Raw genomic sequence first — 19235 nt, 5'->3', positions numbered from 1 at the left:
CCCTGAGTCCACGGGGGGCCCACACCGCACACACATATTTCTCCTATACTTACCTTTCCGGAGTCCATCGCTGACCGTTTGTGGGCCCCCTCCTTTCCCGTAGCCGTCGCGCCGCTGCTAGCGCACTGACCTCTAGAGACTCTGGCACAGTGCCAGAGTTTACAGTGCATGCGCAGGACTCCGAAAAAATGTCGCGGTGGCCATTTTTCGTAGTCCTGGGCATGCGCTGTAGACTCTGGCACTGTGCCAGAGTCTACAGCGCTCAGAGCGCTAGCAGCGGCACGACGGCTACGGGACAGGAGGGGGCCCACACACTGAGTCTGCACATGGGTCCCCTCCTCTCTAGAGACGCCCCTGCATTAATATAAGACAAAGACAACCTAAGTAAACACAGCATAACATTTTTAAATGATTAAATAATTTACTGAAGGATAAAAAGGATATCCAACTGACCTCATACAAAATAGTAGTTGCCTCTTACTCAACCAACCAATAAATCAAATTGATAATTGGGTTCAGTTAGACTAGACACAATCGGGCTCGATTACTGCCAAACCTGTTGAATCTAAAACATCACTTAAATAGACCTTTTCTAGCAATGTAAAGGCTAAAAGGACCTCACTCAGCAGCACAGTAGTGTATGTCGCATACAAAGCAAATGTGTAGAACCAGTATGCGGCAATCAAACGAAATTTTAGAAGAGATGAGAAAGAAAAAGTTATTGTCTTGAAAAAGTTACAAAGTAATTTCTTATGTTGGGTACACACTTACCGATACATCATTTATACAGCCAATGAACTATATATTGTGTGGCCATCTGTCGGTGTGTACACCTAATGTATCTGTGAACCATGTTGTTCACAGATCTATCGCATCAGGCGTGCAACACGGCAGATGCAATATATCTTTTAGATATATAGTCCATATCTGCGTGTCTGTATGGGCAACTGACCGTCGAACCATATGCTTACCAAGGGAACCTCCGACAATGATGTCAGCACTGGTTCTTGTGGCCAGAGATATTGGCTGGCTGATTGGTAAGTGTGCATTCTGCGCGCATACATACAAAATAGGTTGGTCGGCCAAGTGTGTACCCGCATAAGGTTCTGGGACTCCAGCAAATCACAGTGAGAGCTATTGGCTGTATATAGTATTTACTAAAGAGCGGGTTTATAGAAGTGGAGATGTTGCCATAGCAACCAATCAGATTCTACTTATTTATCAAGCACCTTATAGAAGAGAATAACTAAAATCTGACTGGTTGCTATGGTCAACATCTCGACTTCTATAAACCCGTATTTTAGTAAATATACCCCATTATCTCTACATGAAGAAAACTTGGGAGTGGTGAATCCCATGAGTTGCCGGCCGACCAAAACTCCTCCAAGAGTGAATCAGGAAGTCACAAAAGAATCCAGGTGAACATCTAGAGAACTGAAGGCCTCGCTCGCCTCAGTTAATGCCATAAAAGCTTGTCTCAAAACACATTGATAACCCTCTAGCCATTTGGGCTAATGTTCTGTGGACTTAAGAATACATTTTTTTACTTTTTAGAAGACATGGTGTAAATCTAACAGAGCATTTCCAAATAAGACCATACCAACAGTCATACATTGTGGTGGCAGTGTGAAGGTGTGGAGATGCTTTGCTGCTTAAGGATCAGGATGACGTGCCAAAATTTACAGAATCGTGAATTCTGTTCTCTATCAGAAAATTTTGAGAGTGGATATCTGGTCATCAGCAAATGCATTATCAAACAATGCAAAGCAGAACAGCCAATCCATCGCTAAATGGCTCAAATTAAACACAATTAAGTGATGTGGCAGGATCTTTTAAACAGGGAGTTTGTGATCAAAAACCTTCCAATGTAGCTAAATAAAAGCAATTTTGTAAAGAAAAAAGTGAACCAGAATTCTTCCACAGGATGTGAAAAGGTGTGTACACACGGTGAGATAAAAGGAAAGTTAGTGCACATCTCAAGGTGTTAGTCAGCAAGGCTAGATAAGACTGTGCAAGCAAGTCAATCTTGACTATCTAAGTGTACTATCTAGTACAAAGTATAGTCAAAATTGGCATTTAGTCAAAATCGTACATAGACAAAATCTCAAGTACATGTAGTCAAAATCTGTGCTATCTGGGCTCTGGGGGAGTTCAAGAGAAATCACATAGTCAAAATCGGGAATAGCAAGGATCTCACCGTGTGTACACACCTGAAGACTGATCTGCAGTTATCAGGAGCATTTGCAGTTGTTGCTACTAAAGGAAAATCCAGTTGTTAAGTTTAGGGGGGGAATTCATTTTTCCCCATGGGTGATATAGATGCTTGATAACTTTTTTCCTTCAATATATGAAATGATCATTTAAAAATGCATTTTGTTGTGTTTACTCAGGTTGTCCTGATTTTGTTTTCAATTTTGTTTGAAGATCTAAAACAATCAAGTCTGACAAATATACAAAACTATGAGAAATCAGGCAGAGGCCAAAAACTTTTTCACACCACTCTACATGATGAAATACAGTCAATTGTAAAATTTATGTACGTTCTACAATAACACTATCCATCTACAAAAAAAACACCTGTTTTTTTTTAATTCTCACATTCCCAAACACATCCCACAAATGCTCAACTGCAACTGGGCAGCACTTGTGCTGAAATCTATATGGACTAAGTGCTGCAAAATTCAGTAAAGTATGTGTATTTTTTCCTTCAGAACACCTAGACACTCATTCTTACCACAAAGCCCAACCACTGAATCTTCTCAGCTTATAGCTTAGAATTATAACTATTTTCCTCAATAGGATGGAAGTTGATACTTGCAGTTCCTTATTACCCACCCCACAGCATCCCGGTAAAGTCAATTTGTGCGGTTACTATTTCTCAAGGTAAGGGGGTCTGTAGGTTTCAGACTCTTATTCAGCTTCATTAGTTGTAGACAGATGGTGCACACGTGGGAATCACAAAAAAAACATAAAACACGCTGTATCCCTTCTTTAAGTAGGCTGTTCTGTTTATCTACTATGAATTAAATAGGTTCCTTTCCTCTGTAAGACAAGGGGAGAATCACACTAGAATATTAGACAAGGCGCTGCTTACATTCTCTTCTTCCCCAGTATTTCCACTCAGGCATAAAGGGCCTGATTCTGATTTGGAAGTAAAGTGAGAAAACAAGTAACTTTATATCTGGAACAAATCCTGTTCCAATGTAAGGGGATTAAATACATTTATACTTTTTTCTGTGCAGGGTAAATACTGGCTGCTTTTGCATGTATTTACAATACAATTTTGATTCAAGATTGGACACAACCCACCCAAATCTAAATCTCTCTGCACATGTTACATCTGCCACACCTACAGTGCAAGATGGTTTTCCACAGGGGCACAGTTAATTGCTTATTTTGTTTAACTTCCAAATCAGAATCAGGCCTAATGCGCATCCCTACATGCATAAGCGCAATCATAAACAGATCAATTACTGCGCACTTCCACTAAGAATCCTTTTGAGGACCGCACTAATGCTGGACAGCAGAAGGAGGAGGAGGTGGTAGAGAAAGCTTCCTTTCTTTACTTCTCTTTTCAGCTCCGTCTATCAGCAAGAAAAACTATAAACTTAAGAAATCAACAATTTGTGTTTCTGACCACACGTTACCTATGAAATAATATAAGTAGGTCTAGATAATGCTATCCTGTTACCGGTGTGTAGTAATATGTGCCGTATTAGGACCCTCTTGTGTGCAGTGGCAAAGTCACAGTCTTCGCATCGGTGAATCTTCTCATTGGCATGCATCTTGCCCACGTGGTCAGCATATTCCACTGGATTAAAGCTCTTATATGGACAGAAGCGGCATGCCAGCTCTTCTGTACCCGGATGCCCACGCTTTTTGTGCTTGCGGAAAGCATGTTTATTGGAGCAAACAAAGTCACATTCCTGGCAGTGGAAGGCATAGTGGTTCTTGCGGTGCAGTTCCATCTCCTCGCGGCTCTTGAAGAGTAGTGAGCAGGCATGGTACCTGCACTCCACTGCCTGGATTGCATGCAACTCCTTCAGGTGTCGGAGGAACTCTTTACGATCGGACACGGCTTTGTCACAGCCCTGCTCAAAACACAACAGCATCTTCTGTTCAGATTTGTGCCCTTTCATGTGATCCTTCAGAGCTTGGCTAAGTTTAAAGGTCTCCTGGCATACCGGGCAGGAGTATGTGTCAGAGTAGAAATTAGACACCCCCTCATGGATGCTCGCCATGTGACGATTGAGGGAATTCCGCTCTACAGAACTGTAGTCGCACAGTGAGCAGCGATGCACCTTCTCGCCAGCCTCTCTCATCATATGGATCTTCAACTTATTACGGCTGGTGAAAAACTTGCAACAGTTTGGGCACTGGAGGTTGGGGTCAGGGAAGTGCAGGTGGAGGTGGTCGGCCAAGTGGGTCCTTTTCTTGAAGCAGCGCTTACACTCTGGACACATGTGGGTCTTAAACAGATGCTCCTTGCCATTCTCAACAGCCACTACACCTAAAAGGAGAGCCAGAGAAAGGTTACAGATTATGTATCTGCCAAGGACATCACACTGGACATTATAACAATAGTTTGCAAATCAAATTTGATTATCAGAATTAGATAATGATCCACAATGCCACAGGCAATGGGTTCAAATCCCAGGTTTGTTAGCATCTTGAAATGTAATGAAGGACAGTCGGACTGAATAACAAAGAAATCTCAAGTTGAGTTCATGAATGTTGTATAGGTATTAGCAACAGAAAAGGGTCAGAGTAGGAGACAGGGGAGGTCAGGAAATGTTGGGCTTCAAAAAAGGGGGGAAGCTGCAAGTGAAAGTACTTACAACAGATAATTGACAAGTGCCGCCAACAGCGCCCCCTATCCTGCAGCGCTATTTGCGATGCCCCCTCCGCACACACCTAGTTACGGCCCTGTGAAATATCCTATTCTATACAAGCAAAAGGAAATAGTAAAAAACTTTACAGAATTGACTCCTGTTTGCGTATCCTAATAGGCCAGACTTAGAGTTGTGTGAAATGGACGTACATTATATTATAATAATACCAAACAGTCTTCATATTACTTTGGATTAATTCTCTCTTAAGGATCACGCTGCCCTTCTCCACTAAGCGCTAGGTGCTTCTCACGTTTTTAAACCTCTTTCTCAAAGTTAAATACCTTTGCACAGTCACCCCTTTTACTGTCCCCTACCCTCGTCCTCGGACAAGCACAGGTAATAACAATCCTCAAAAAAGCTGCTTATAACTCCCTTTTGGAACGTTTTCCTTTCTCTGGACTTAAGATGACATCAACTCCCAACACCAGCTGGAGGGTTTTCACATTTCCCATTCAACGGAGAATGCCTTATGCAGAGCTACAAATTATCACAGTGTTAAATCAACAAAAATCACTATTTTAACCCTCCTTGATTTCTTCCATGATGCTGTTGACCAGTGACACGTTATACTCTGGACATTTCAGTTAGGTAGAATGGTAGCATGAATCTCTTCCTGTTTCGCTGCCCAGTCTCTGTCACTGGACCCAATTCCTCTTACTCATCAATTTCCTAATTTGTGGGTTTCCTACTTTATGTCCTATATTATGTCTATCGCACTACAGGTGACGCACACATTTAGATTTATCTATCATCTACATGCAGAAAAGACTGTGAACAGTAACATTAAAAAAATCCCAATCTCACAGTCTTCACAATATGTTGCAACAATAAATTGCCCTTATCCTTACCCATGTACACTACCTAACACTGGCTACAATGTGGACTAACAGAGGAGAGTGAAGGACATAAAAAAAAACCTGCCTAAGATTCTTCTCCCATACATGGACAATTGCTTCTTCAAGTTTGTGCTTACCTGTCCTGACCTCAATATTATACAGTATATGTGATATTGTATTACATTGTGCTATCCTATACTGCAATCTGGTCACTTCTACTCTGTTGCTTGGACAAAGATTTATACATCGGATTTGAAATGTGCATGTGGTAATCCTACCCATGCACTTGTATGCAATTTTCACAGTGTTTTGCAGTTTGCTCACTTCCAATTTATTCCCCAATTCAAAAAAAAACAACACAAAAATTAGAAAATAAATTTATAAATTATTGGCTAAATAAAACATTTGTTACAATTACATCTATAGCTAAACACACTTTAACACTGTACATTAACACTTTTTCCATATGAACCAATTACTACATTTAAACAGTTGTGGCTGAATCCTTTTATTAGTCTACTTTTTTTTCTTTTTGAAAAATAAATAATTGACCAAGAAAAAAAAATAAAGTGAAAGGCTACAATAAAAACCCATCTTACATGCTGGAATTTACTACAGTTTCTTAACATGGTCATCGGCAATAGTACCTTTAAATGAAGAATCCTTGTTTTTGGCAGTAAGAACGCCCTGTTGTCTCTTTGCACTTTTCTTTACAACATGATCACTTTCATTGTCCTCTTCAATGCCCTTCTCTGAATTTTCCATTTCTATTTTTCGAGTCGATATTTTCCTGCGTTTTCTGCCCGTAAGGACTGATATGGAATGGACTTCATCTAAGAGATATTGCGCCACATTATACATATATAACTTTTTGATTATTAGAAAGAAAAAAAAAACACAGGCAAAAGAACCCCAGTCGCTAATAAGAATGTGAAATATTAAAAGTTTTCCTAAGAATAAATTGAATATAAAAACTTGGAAATTATAAATATACAAAGACATGGTTGCAGGTGCACAATTCAAACACTACCAATGATAAATATATACAGCTGCTAGTTCCAAATGGGACTAGTGATAAGTCCCCAACAAACCACCTACTAAATATTAAGGATTATTCCACACCAAATCAACACAGGATTGGTAAATAAGACAACTAACTCTTAGACTCATATGTACACTGGTTTTGAAATGATATGCCTTCAAAGCTTTGATTATTAAATGAAAAATTAACTATTAATGTTTTTTTAATTGCACTTGCAGTTTACCTAATTGAGTTGGCAGAGGTCTCACTTGAAACCTCTTTTTATGAACTTTCATATGATGTATAACACAGTAGTATGCTTGAACAAAAATAAAAAAAAAATGTAAAAATATTCAAAATCAAAATTAAGATTTCTCATGCAGGGTCCACAGGCTAACATTGGGATATGATGACGCGACAGCGGATTTGCACCAAACGGTCAAAGCTTTCAGCCTCCCAGCATGCAATGGGCCCGTCCATATATCCCCGTCTCCTGGCTCAGGCAAATCAGTTTTTTGTTTGGTGCGGCAGGAGCAGGACCATGGTCAAGAGGGCTGCTGGGTTTTTTTTTAGCAGCCATGAGCTTTATTATTTTATTTTTATAGTCTTACTTTTTTTTTTTTTGAGTGATCTTTCCAAAAAGCGTCTTATACGTACCTTAGGAAGAGTTGCTCCAACAACTCCCCGCCGGGTCGCGACAACGCTTACCCATGAGTACAATGCTGTTTCGGCGGGCATCTGTGTCAGATATACTAGCAGGTCCAGCAGACGCTACCATGCTGTGGCCGGAGCACGGGGAGAAGGTAAGGCATCGGTTACGCTTAGAGGGGGAACACGGACACAGCCACATGGTTTTGGGTGGAGACTACCAAACAGTTGCTGACGCGGCTGCCACCTAGGGCTCACCAGCGCTAGGCCTCAGGGATCAGAGGCTCCAGGGGTAGTATGAGGCCGCAATCCCTAGGGTTGATGTCAGCAGTGTTTCGCTATGTGTCTGAATATGGTTAAAATCTTATATGAGGTAATGAAGTAATATGTTTCTCCTACATACTCAGTGATCGCACGGAGCAAAAAAAATTATGGGTCCCAGGGACCCATTACTTTAAAAAAATTGGGGTCCTACTCCACTGATGCTGGGTCCCATCACATATCATGGGGGGGGGGGGGGAGTCAGGGAGAAGTTGGGAAAAAGCTACGGGTAAGGGCAGGCAGTGCTGGGGGTAGGGAGGGGTAAGTGCAGACAGGAGCTCGGGCAGTACTGGGGGTGACTGGCAGATAGTGAGATAGTGATACTGTCTCCAGTAAAAGGTAAAGACTCCAAAACCTTTTTAGATTCTGAATCAGCTTTCCATGTACGTAGCCAAACTGCTCTGCGAGTAGCTACTGCTGAAGCTGATGCATGAGGCTGCTTCTTCCAAAAACATTGCAGCCTGTTTGATATGTGCAATATGGGATTTTTGCTCTTTAGATGCCATTGAAAGATCCCCTTCCAATTCATCAGCCCAGGAAGCCACTGCTTTAACCATTCAGGCTGAAACCATGGCTGGTCTTATGATTGCCTCAAATAGGGAAAAAATGTTTTTTTTAGAAAACCACCAACTCTCCTATCCGTGACATCATTTAATGATGTTGAAGGCAGAGGTAATGTAGATTTTCTCACTAATCTAATGAAATGCGTATCTACTTTGGGAGCCATCTCCCTCTTTAAACAGTCCCCAGCCGGAAGAGGATAATTGGAATTCCATTTTCTTGGAATACTAAATTTCTTACTGGGCATAGACCAAGCCTCTTCCATAATTTCCGTCAGCTGCTCTGACTCAGGAAACTCATTCTTAACCGTTTTTGGACGTTTAAACACAAGTGCCTTGGATTTGAACACAGGCTCTGCTGATTCCTCTAAGTACAGAATGGCTTTCATTGCATCAATTAACTCAGATATGTCCACTGAGTTGAGACTTTCCACCTCATCTTCGTATGCAGAAACGGAGTGTAATGAGTCTTCATCCTCTGACGAATCTTCATCTGAAACGCATAGACTGTGAAGATGTTGTTTCAGGTCTATGTGATTTACTAACCACTGGCCTTTCAGCCTGTTTTTGTTGAGAGGCTGCTGATTCCCTACTGGCTGTGATAAACCCAGGTGGAATGCTGCATGTAAGGGTTAATAGTGTAACCTATCCCTGGTAGAGGAGTTGGAATTATCCACTCAGCTATACTGGAAAATGTCTTTGCAAACGTAGCCCATGGGGGTTCTTGCACCTGTGTCTGCCTTGGATTTTTCAAGAGACTTTGGTGAAAGCTGAAACAATTTACACACAAACCATTCTGAACCAGATCCTGAGAGGTTAACCCAGCTTTGCAAGACAAACATGACATGAGTGTGGTGCTGTTGTGGAATAAGTATTTTCCTCACCCTTGCTGCTCTTAGACATGATAAATAATAATCACACACTTGTACAGTGTACTACACAATTTGTGACTGTAATCACATTAAATATTGTTAAAGTGACATACAATCCGACCCTACCCTGCTTTGCACCAGCATTGAGGATCGGAATACACAGAAAAAACAGACAGAATTATTGTAAAGTCAGCAATCACACTAGCAATCAGTCACAGGTTATACATTAGTATAAAATAGGATTTTAATACCTACCGGTAAATCCTTTTCTCTTAGTCCGTAGAGGATGCTGGGGACTCCAAAAGGACCGTGGGGTATAGACGGGATCCGCAGGAGACATGGGCACACTATAAGACTTTGAATGGGTGTGAACTGGCTCCTCCCTCTATGCCCCTCCTCCAGACTTCAGTTATAGGAACTGTGCCCAGAGGAGACGGACATTTCGAGGAAAAAGGTTTTTGTTAAACGAAGGTTGAGATACATACCAGCTCACACCACACCGTACAAAATGGCATTCAACTAAACCCAGTTAACAGTGTGAACCAAAACAGATCAGCAACAGCCTGACCTTTACCAAACACAACCTTTGTGTAACTTAAACAATAACTATGTATAATTACTGCAGATAGAGTCCGCACTGGGACGGGCGCCCAGCATCCTCTACGGACTAAGAGAAAAGGATTTACCGGTAGGTATTAAAATCCTATTTTCTCATTCGTCCTAGAGGATGCTGGGGACTCCAAAAGGACCATGGGGTTTATACCAAAGCTCCAACCCGGGCGGGAGAGTGCGGATGACTCTGCAGCACCGATTGAGCAAACATGAGGTCCTCATCAGCCAGGGTATCAAACTTGTAGGACTTTGCAAAAGTTTTTGCCCCGACCAAGTAGCTGCTTGGCAAAGCTGTAATGCCGAGACGCCCCGGGCAGCCGCCCAGGATGAGCCCACCTTCCTAGTGGAATGGGCCTTCACCGATTTCGGTAACGGCAATCCAGCTGTAGAATGAGCCTGCTGAATCGTATTACAGATCCAGCGTGCAATAGTCTGCTTAGAAGCAGGAGCGCCAACCTTGTTGGCTGCATACAGGACAAACAGAGCCTCTGTTTTCCTCACCCGAGCTGTTCTGGCTACATAAATTCTCAAAGCTCTGACCACATCAAGGGACTTTGAATCAGCCAAGGCTTCAGTAGCTACAGGCACAATAGGTTGGTTCATGTGAAACGAAGAAACCACCTTCGGTAGAAATTGTTGATGAGTTCTCAACTCCGCTCTATCCTCATGAAAAATCAGATAGGGGCTTTTGTGAGACAAAGCCGCCAATTCGGACACCCGCCTTGCGGATGCCAAGGCCAATAGCATGACCACTTTCCAAGTGAGAAATTTCAACTCAACCTTTTGTAAAGGTTCAAACCAATGTGACGTAAGGAACTGTAACACCACGTTAAGGTCCCACGGTGCCACTGGGGGCACAAATGGAGGTTGGATGTGCAGCACGCCTTTCACGAAGGTCTGTACTTCTGGAAGCGAAGCCAACTCCCTTTGAAAGAAAATTGATAATGCCGAAACCTGCACTTTAATGGAGCCTAACTTCAGGCCCGCATCCACACCCGCTTGCAAAAAATGGAGGAATCGACCCAGCTGAAATTCTTCCGTAGGAGCCTTCTTGGATTCACACCAAGACACATATTTTCTCCAAATACGGTGATAATGCTTCACAGTTACCTCCTTTCTAGCCTTAAGTAGAGTGGGGATGACTTCCCCGGGAATACCCTTTCTGGCTAGGATTTGGCGTTCAACCGCCATGCCGTCAAACGCAACCGCGGTAAGTCCTGGAACATGCACGGTCCCTGCTGTAACAGATCCTCTCTTAGAGGAAGAGGCCAGGGATCTCCTGTGAGTAATTCCTGAAGATCCGGATACCAGGCCCTCCGTGGCCAATCTGGAACAATGAGTATTGCCTGGACCCTTGTTCTTCTTATGATCCTTATCACCCTTGGGATGAGTGGAAGTGGAGGGAACACATAGACCAACTGAAACACCCACGGTGTCACCAGAGCGTCTACCGCTACTGCTTGAGGGTCCCTCGACCTGGAACAATATGTCGGCAGCTTCTTGTTGAGGCGCGACGCCATCATGTCTATTTGAGGAAGTCCCCAACAACTTGTCACTTCTGCAAAGACCTCTTGATGAAGAACCCACTCTCGTGTCTGCTGAGGAAGTCTGCTTCCCAGTTGTCCACGCCTGGAATGAAGACCGCTGACAGAGCGCTTGCATGCTTTTCCGCCCAGCGATGGATCCTGGTGGCCTCCGCCATCACCGCTCTGCTCTTCGTCCCGCCCTGGCGGTTTATGTGCGCCACGGCTGTTATATTGTCCGACTGAATCAGGACGGGCAGGTCGCGAAGAAGATGTTCCGCTTGTAGCAGGCCGTTGTAGATGGCCCTTAATTCCAGAATGTTTATGTGCAGACAAGCTTCCTGGCTTGACCATTTTCCCTGGACATTTTTTCCCTGTACGACTGCTCCCCAACCTCAGAGACTCGCGTCCATGGTCACCAGAATCCAATCTTGGATGCCGAACCTGCGACCTTCTAGAAGGTGAGAACCTTGGAGCCACCACAGGAGAGAAACCCTGGTCCTGGGGGACAGAGTTATTTTCCGGTGCATCTGAAGATGGGACCCTGACCACTTGTCCAGTAGGTCCCACTGAAACGTTCTTGCATGGAGCCTGCCAAACGGAATGGCCTCGTAGGCCGCCACCATTTTCCCCAGCACTCGAGTGCGTTGATGAATCGACACTCATGGCGGTTTCAGAAGTTCGTTGACCATGTTCTGGATTTCCTGAGCTTTTTTTAATGGGAGAAAAATCCTCTGCCGTTCCGTGTCCAGGATCATGCCCAAAAACGACAGCCGAGTTGTCGGAGTCAACTGCGACTTTGGCAAATTTAGGAGCCAGCCATGCTGTTGCAGCACCTGCAGGGAGAGCGCAAGGCTTTTTAGCAACTGCTCCTGTGATCTCACCTTTATCAGGAGATTGTCCAGTACGGGATAATTGTGACCCCTTGCTTGCGCAGGAGTACCATCATTTCCGCCATTACCTTGGTGAAAATACTCGGGGCCGTGGAAAGACCAAACGGCAACGTCTGAAATTGGTAGTGACAATCCTGAACAGCGAACCTCAGGTACACCTGATGAGGATAAATGGGGACATGCAGATAAGCATCCTTTATGTCGACTGACACCATAAAATCCCCCCCTCCAGACTGGAGAACACCGCTCGGAGAGATTCCATCTTGAATTTGAAACTTTTCAAATACACATTGAGGGATTTTAAATTTAGAATTGGTCTGACCGAGCCGTCCGACTTCGAGACCACAAACAAGCTTGAATAAAACCCTTCTCCCTGCTGTGACGGGGGAACCTCGACAATGACCCGCTGCTGACACAGCTTTTGTATTGCCGCACACACTACCTCTCTTTCCGGAAGAGAAGCTGGCAAGGCCGATTTGAAAAATTGGCATGGGGCACGTCTTGAAACTCCAGCTTGTAACCTTGGGTCACAATTTCCAGTACCCAAGGATCCAGGCCCGAGAGAACCCAGACCTGACTGAAGAGTTGAAGACCCGCTCCCACCGGTGCGGACTCCCACAGGGGAGCCCCAGCGTCATGCGGTGGATTTGGCAGAAGCCGGGGAGGACTTCTGCTCTTGGGAGTTTGCCACAGCCGGCGATCTTTTTCCCCTTCTCTTGCCGCAAGGAAGGATGACCCACGTCCTTTCTGGAATTTCTGCGTCCGAAAGGACTGCATTTGATATGGAGGTGTTTTCTTTTGCTGTGGAGGAACAAAAGGCAGAAAAGAGGACTTACCCGCGGTAGCTGTAGAAACCAGGTCCGCGAGGCCTTCACCAAACAAAAACCCACCCTTGTAGGGCAGAGCCTCCATAGCCTTCTTAGAATCAGCATCACCATTCCATTGATGAGTCCACAACGCCCTTCTAGCCGAGACTGCCATGGCATTGGCCCTTGATCCCAAGAGGCCAATATCCCTCGCCGTCTCTTTTAAATAGACTGCAGCGTCCCTGATATGACCCAGAGTCAACAGCACGCTATCTCGATCCAGGGTGTCTATGTCCGATGACAAGTTATCCACCCACTTTTCAATCGCGTTACTCACCCACGCCGAAGCGACAGCCGGTCTGAGGAGTGTACCTGTCGTGACATAAATAGATTTCAAGGTAGCTTCCTGCCTCCGATCAGCAGAATCTTTAAGGGACGCCATTTCAGGAGATGGTAGCGCCACTTTCTTGGATAAGCGCGCTAGAGCTTTGTCTACCGTGGGTGTTGCCTCCCACCCAACCCTATCCTGAGAAGAAAACGGGTATGCCATAGCAATTCTCCTGGGAATGTGCCACCTCTTGTCTGGCGTTTCCCAGGCTTTTTCAAAAAGGGCATTCAGTTCATGAGAGGGAGGGAACGTAACCTCCGGTTTCTTCCCCTTATACATACAGACCCTTGTCTTAGGGACAGCGGGGTCTTCCGTAATATGTAACATGTCTTTTATAGCCACAATCATGTACTGAATACTCTTAGCCACCTTAGGATGTAACTTCGCATCATTATAGTCGACACCGGAATCAGAATCCGTGTCGGTATCAGTGTCTGCTATCTGGGTAAATTAACGTTTTTGGGACCCCGAGGGGGCCTGAGAGTGTGGTACCACGTCTCCCATGGATTGCCTCCATACTTGGTTCTGAGACTAAGATTTGTCCAACCTCTTGTGCAACAAAGCCACACTGCTATTCAACACATTCCACATTTCAACCCAATCAGCAGTCGGCGGTGTCGACAGAGTCACTCCTTCATTTTGTTCAGCTCTCACACTAACCTCCTCCAGGGAAGAGCATTCAGTTTCTGCCATGTCAACACACACATACCGACACCCCCACACACTGGGCTAAAGGGGACAGACCCACAATAAGGCCTTTCAGAGGGACAGAGGAGTTTGCCAGCTCACACCCAGCGCCACACCAGTCTGAAAACAAAATGCCCCAGACCTATAAGCGCTTGTAATATAATACAACCAATCACCAAATGATGTGCCCCCCCCCCCCCCCCCCCCTTCGTTTTTAGCACCCTGTTACTTGTGACAGCAGTGGAAGGGCCAGGAGCAGTGTCTCTGCAGCAAGCTGTGGAGAGAAAATGGCGCTGGTCAGAGCTGAGGAGGAAGCCCCGCCCCCTACAAGGCGCGCTTCGGTCCCGCTATAATTATACTGGCGGGGGTCTCAAAACAGTGCCTATGCACTTTATTTTAGCCAGATATTGTCCAAAAGAGGTTTATATTGCAGCCCAGCGCCCCCTTTTCTCGTAGTCCGTAGAGGATGCTGGGGTCCATATCAGTACCATGGGGTATAGACGGGTCCACCAGGAGCCATTGGCACTTTAAGAGTTTAATAGTGTGGGCTGGCTCCTCCCTGTATGCCCCTCCTACCAGACTCAGTCTAGAAACTGTGCCCGAGGAGACAACATACTTCGAGAGAAGGAATTACACAGATAGTGGCGAGATTCATACCAGCTCACACAAACATGAAAATCCGGCCAACATGCCAGAACAACTCAGCAACAGCTGAAACAGTAAATAACGCAGAACTTACCTAGGAACCAGGTAACACTGAACTATAAAACCAAGGCAGGAAACGAAGCGCTGGGCGGGCGCCCAGCACCCTCTATGGACTATGAGAAAAGGATTTACCGGTAGGTAACCAAAATCCTATTTTATCTAACGTCCTAGATGCTTGGGTCCATATTAGTACCATGGTGATGTACCAAAGCTCCCAGTATGGGAGGGAAAGCGCGGAGGCTCCTGCAACACTGCCTGACCAAAGTTGAGGTCATCAGAGGCCAAAGTATCGAACTTGTAAAACTTGGCAAACGTGTTCGACCCAGACCAAGTAGCTGCTCGGCAGAGTTGGACAGTGAACCTGATCCAGCGTGAAATCGACTGCTTAGTAGCAGGACATCCAAGTTTCTTTGGATCATAGAGGACAAACAGAGAGTCACTTTTCCTATGACGAGTCGTCCTCTTCACGTAAATCTTCAAAGACCTCACTACATCCAAGGCCTTTGAATTAATTGAGGCGTCAGTAGCCACTGGCACCACAATAGGCTGGTTGATGTGGAAAGCCGACACAACATTAGGCAGGAACTGTGGACGAGTCCTAAGTTCCGCCCTGTCTTCATGGAAGATCAGATAGGGGCTTTTACAAGATAAAGCCCCCAATTCCGACACGCGTCGCGCAGAAGCCAAGGCCAACAAGGTGAACGCCTTCCACGTGAGAAACTTAAGATCAGCCTCCTGTAGAGGCTCAAACCAAGCAGATTGTAGGAACTGCAACACCACATCCAGATCCCATGGAGCCGTAGGCGCCACAAAGGGAGGCTGAATGTGCAGAACCCCTTTCAAAAAGGTCTGAACCTCAGGAAGAACAGCCAATTGTTTTTGGAAGAAGATGGACAAAGCAGAGATCTGGACCTTGATGGAGCCCAGTCTCAGCCCCATATCCACCCCTGCTTGCAGAAAAAGGAGAAAACGACCAAGTTGAAACTCCACCGCCGGAAACTTCTTGGCCTCACACCAAGAAACATATTTCTTCCAAATGCGATGGTAATGCTTAGACGTTACCCCCTTCCGGGCCTGTATCAGGGTAGGAATGACCTCACTCAGGATACCCTTCCGAGCTAAGATCTGGCGTTCAACCATCATGCCGTCAAACGAAGCCGCGGTAAGTCTTGATAAGCGAACGGCCCCTGCAGAAGCAGATCCTCCCGAAGAGGTAAAGGCCGTGGATCTTCTAGCAGAAGATCCAGCAGGTCCGCATACCAAGCCCTCCTTGGCCAGTCCGGAGCAATGAGGATTGCCAGAACCTTCGTTCTTCTCACGAGTTGAAGAACTCTTGGTATCAGAGGAAGTGGAGGGAACACATACACTGACTTGAACACCCAAGGTGTCATTAGTGCGTCCACCGCCACTGCCTGTGGGTCTCTTGACCTGGAACAGTACCTCCGTAGCTTCTTGTTGAGGCGGGAGACCATCATGTCTATGTGAGGAACCCCCCACCAACCGGTTACCTCCTCGAACACCTCCGGATGGAGGCCCCACTCCCCTGGATGGAGATCGTGTCTGCTGAGGAAGTCTGCTTCCCAGTTGTCTACTCCCGGAATGAAGATTGCGGACATCGTCACCGCGTGCCTTTCTGCCCAGACGAGGATCTTTGACACCTCTGCCATGGCAGCTCTGCTCTTCGTTCCGCCTTGTCGGTTTATGTAGGCCACTGTGGTCATGTTGTCCGACTGCACCTGAACAGCCCGATCCTGTAGAAGGTGTGCTGCTTGTAGAAGGGCGTAAACGGCCCTGAGTTCCAGGATGTTTATTGGGAGAAGTGACTCTTGAGCCGACAATCGACCTTGAAAGATTTCCCCCAGAGCGATCACACCCCAACCTCTTAGACTTACATCTGTGGCCAAGAGGATCCAGTCTTGAATTCCGAACCTTCTCCCTTCCAGAAGGTGTGGAAGTTGCAGCCACCAGAGGAGTGAAATCCTGGCTTTCGGAGACAGGCGTATCCTCTTGTGCATGTGTAGGTGAGAGCCTGACCACTGGTCCAAGAGGTCCAGTTGAAAAGGTCGAGCATGAAACCTGCCGTACTGCAGAGCCTCGTAGGCGGCAACTATCTTCCTCAGAAGGCGTATGCATTGATGAACCGATACCCGGGTAGGCCGTAGGACATCCCGGACCATTTGTTTGAATCACCAACGCTTTCTCCGCCGGGAGAAAAACCCTCTGCACTTCCGTGTCGAGGATCATTCCCAGGAAAGACAGCCCCTTGTCGGCTCCAGATGAGACTTTGGAAGATTCAGGATCCAAACGTGCTTCCTGAGCAGCTGCGTAGTGAGTGCGATGGACCGCAACAACCTCTCCCTGGATGACGCCTTGATCAGGAGATCGTCCAGATATGGAATTATGTTCACCCCCTGTTTGCGGGGGAGAACCATCATCTCTGCCATCACCTTGGTGAAGATCCTTGCTGCTGTTGAGAGGCCAAACGGCAGCGCCTGGAACTGATAGTGATCGTACATCAGCGCAAACCTGAGATAAGCTTGATGCGGCGCCCAAATTGGAATGTGGAGGTAAGCATCCTTGATGTCCAGGGACACCAGGAACTCCCCCTCCGACAGCCCTGAAATGACAGCTCTCAGAGATTCCATCTTGAATTTGTACTCCTTGAGATAAGGGTTCAAAGATTTTAAATTTAGAATAGGCTGTACCGAACCATCCGGTTTCGGTACCACAAAAAGGTTTGAATAATAACACTTGTTCCGTTGTTGAAGAGGGACCTGAACAATGACCTCTGACACCACCAATTTCCTGATGGCTTTCAGAAGAATTGTCCTGTCTGCCAGCAGAGCTGGTAAGCCTGACTTGAAGAAACGGTGAGGCGGGGGCTCTTGAAACTCCAGTCTGTACCCCCTGGACACTATATCCAGAACCCAGGGGTCCAGACCCGACGACACTCAGACGTGGCTGAACTGCCCGAGTCTCGCCCCCACCTGACCTTCCTCCAGGCCTAGCTGTCCACCGTCATGCGGAGGACTTAGGGGTATCAGAAGCGGGCTTCTGGGTTTGGGAACCTACGGGAGCGGGTTTCTTTCCTTTGGCACGACCACCTCTGAAGAAGGTGTTCAAAGGATTATTCTTTCTAGGCCTCGCGGCCCGAAAGGACTGTGACGTGTTAGATGAAAAGGGCTTCTTCGTAGCCGGTGCAGCTGAGGGGAGAAAAGGAGACTTACCCGTGGTAGCCGTGGCAATCCACGCATCCAGCGCCTCCCCAAATAGAGCCTGACCTTTGTACAGAAGGCCTTCCACACAGTCTCTGCGAGCCGAGACTGACATGGAGGAGATCCCCGCAGCCATGGAACCCAGGTCCTTCATGGAATCCACCAGGAACCCTGCAGAATCCTGAATATTACGCAAAAACATATCAACGTCACCTTTGTCCAGCGTAGACGATTCCTCCTGCAGAGTGATCGACCACCTGGCAATAGCTTTAGCAATCCAAGCACAGGCTATAGTAAAAAACATAGAAACATAGAATTTGACGGCAGATAAGAACCACTTGGCCCATCTAGTCTGCCCCTTTTTTTTTTATCCTTTAGGTAATCTCAACCCTTTTTGAACCAAATTCTTTGTAAGGATATTCATATGCCTATCCCAAGCATGTTTAAATTGCTCTACAGTCTTAGCCTCTACCACCTCTGATGGGAGACTATTCCACTTATCCACTACCCTTTCTGTGAAGTAATTTTTCCTTAAATTTCCCCTGAACCTCCCCCCCTCCAGTTTCAGTGTATGTCCTCGAGTTCTAATATTTCTCTTCCTTTGAAGAATGTTTTCCTCCTGAACTTTGTTAAGACCCTTGATATATTTGAAAGTTTCTATCATGTCCCCCCTTCCCTTCTCTCCTCCAAACGATACATGTTAAGATCTTTTAGCCTTTCCGGGTACGTTTTGTGATGTAGGCCATGCACCATTTTAGTTGCCCTTCTTTGTACACTCTCTAATGTATTTATATCCTTCTGGAGATATGGTCTCCAGAACTGGACACAGTATTCCAGATGGGGCTGCACCAATGACCTATACAGTGGCATTATCACTTCTTTTTTCCTACTACTGATTCCTCTCCCTATGCAACCAAGCATCTGACTTGCCTTTCTCATTGCTTTGTTGCATTGCTTTCCTGCCTTCAAGTCACTTGAAATAGTGACTCCTAAATCCCTTTCCTCCTCAGTAGTTTCCATTATAGTACCCTTGATACTATATTTAGCCTTTGGGTTTTTGAGACCCAAGTGCATGATTTTGCATTTTTTAGCATTAAACTGTAGTTGCCACGTTCTTGACCATTTCTCAAGCCTACCCCGGTCATCAATCATTTGTTTTACCCCTCCCGGTGTGTCTACCCTGTTGCATATCTTTGTATCATCTGCAAAAAGGCATACCTTCCCTTCAATACCAACTGCAATGTCACCAACAAAGA

General features: G+C 45.7%; 1 protein-coding gene across 3 annotated transcripts in view; it reads right to left on the bottom strand.

Annotated features, from left to right (window-relative positions):
- Window positions 1–19235, bottom strand: part of ZNF142 (zinc finger protein 142) — an 84130-nt gene that overhangs the window by 19723 nt on the left and 45172 nt on the right. For all 3 annotated transcript variants that reach the window (XM_063933894.1, XM_063933895.1, XM_063933896.1), the window contains 2 exons: window positions 6376–6561; window positions 3692–4510 (listed from right to left, as the gene is read on the bottom strand). In XM_063933894.1, the coding sequence (XP_063789964.1) occupies window positions 3692–4510; window positions 6376–6561 (1005 nt within the window). The remainder of the gene's footprint in view (window positions 1–3691; window positions 4511–6375; window positions 6562–19235) is intronic.

This window comes from Pseudophryne corroboree, chromosome 7 (genome assembly GCF_028390025.1).
Source record: "Pseudophryne corroboree isolate aPseCor3 chromosome 7, aPseCor3.hap2, whole genome shotgun sequence".
NCBI classification, from domain to species: Eukaryota; Metazoa; Chordata; class Amphibia; order Anura; family Myobatrachidae; genus Pseudophryne; species Pseudophryne corroboree.
The sequence above is the reverse complement of the archived record's forward strand: the minus strand, read 5'-3'. Positions and strand labels throughout refer to the sequence as shown.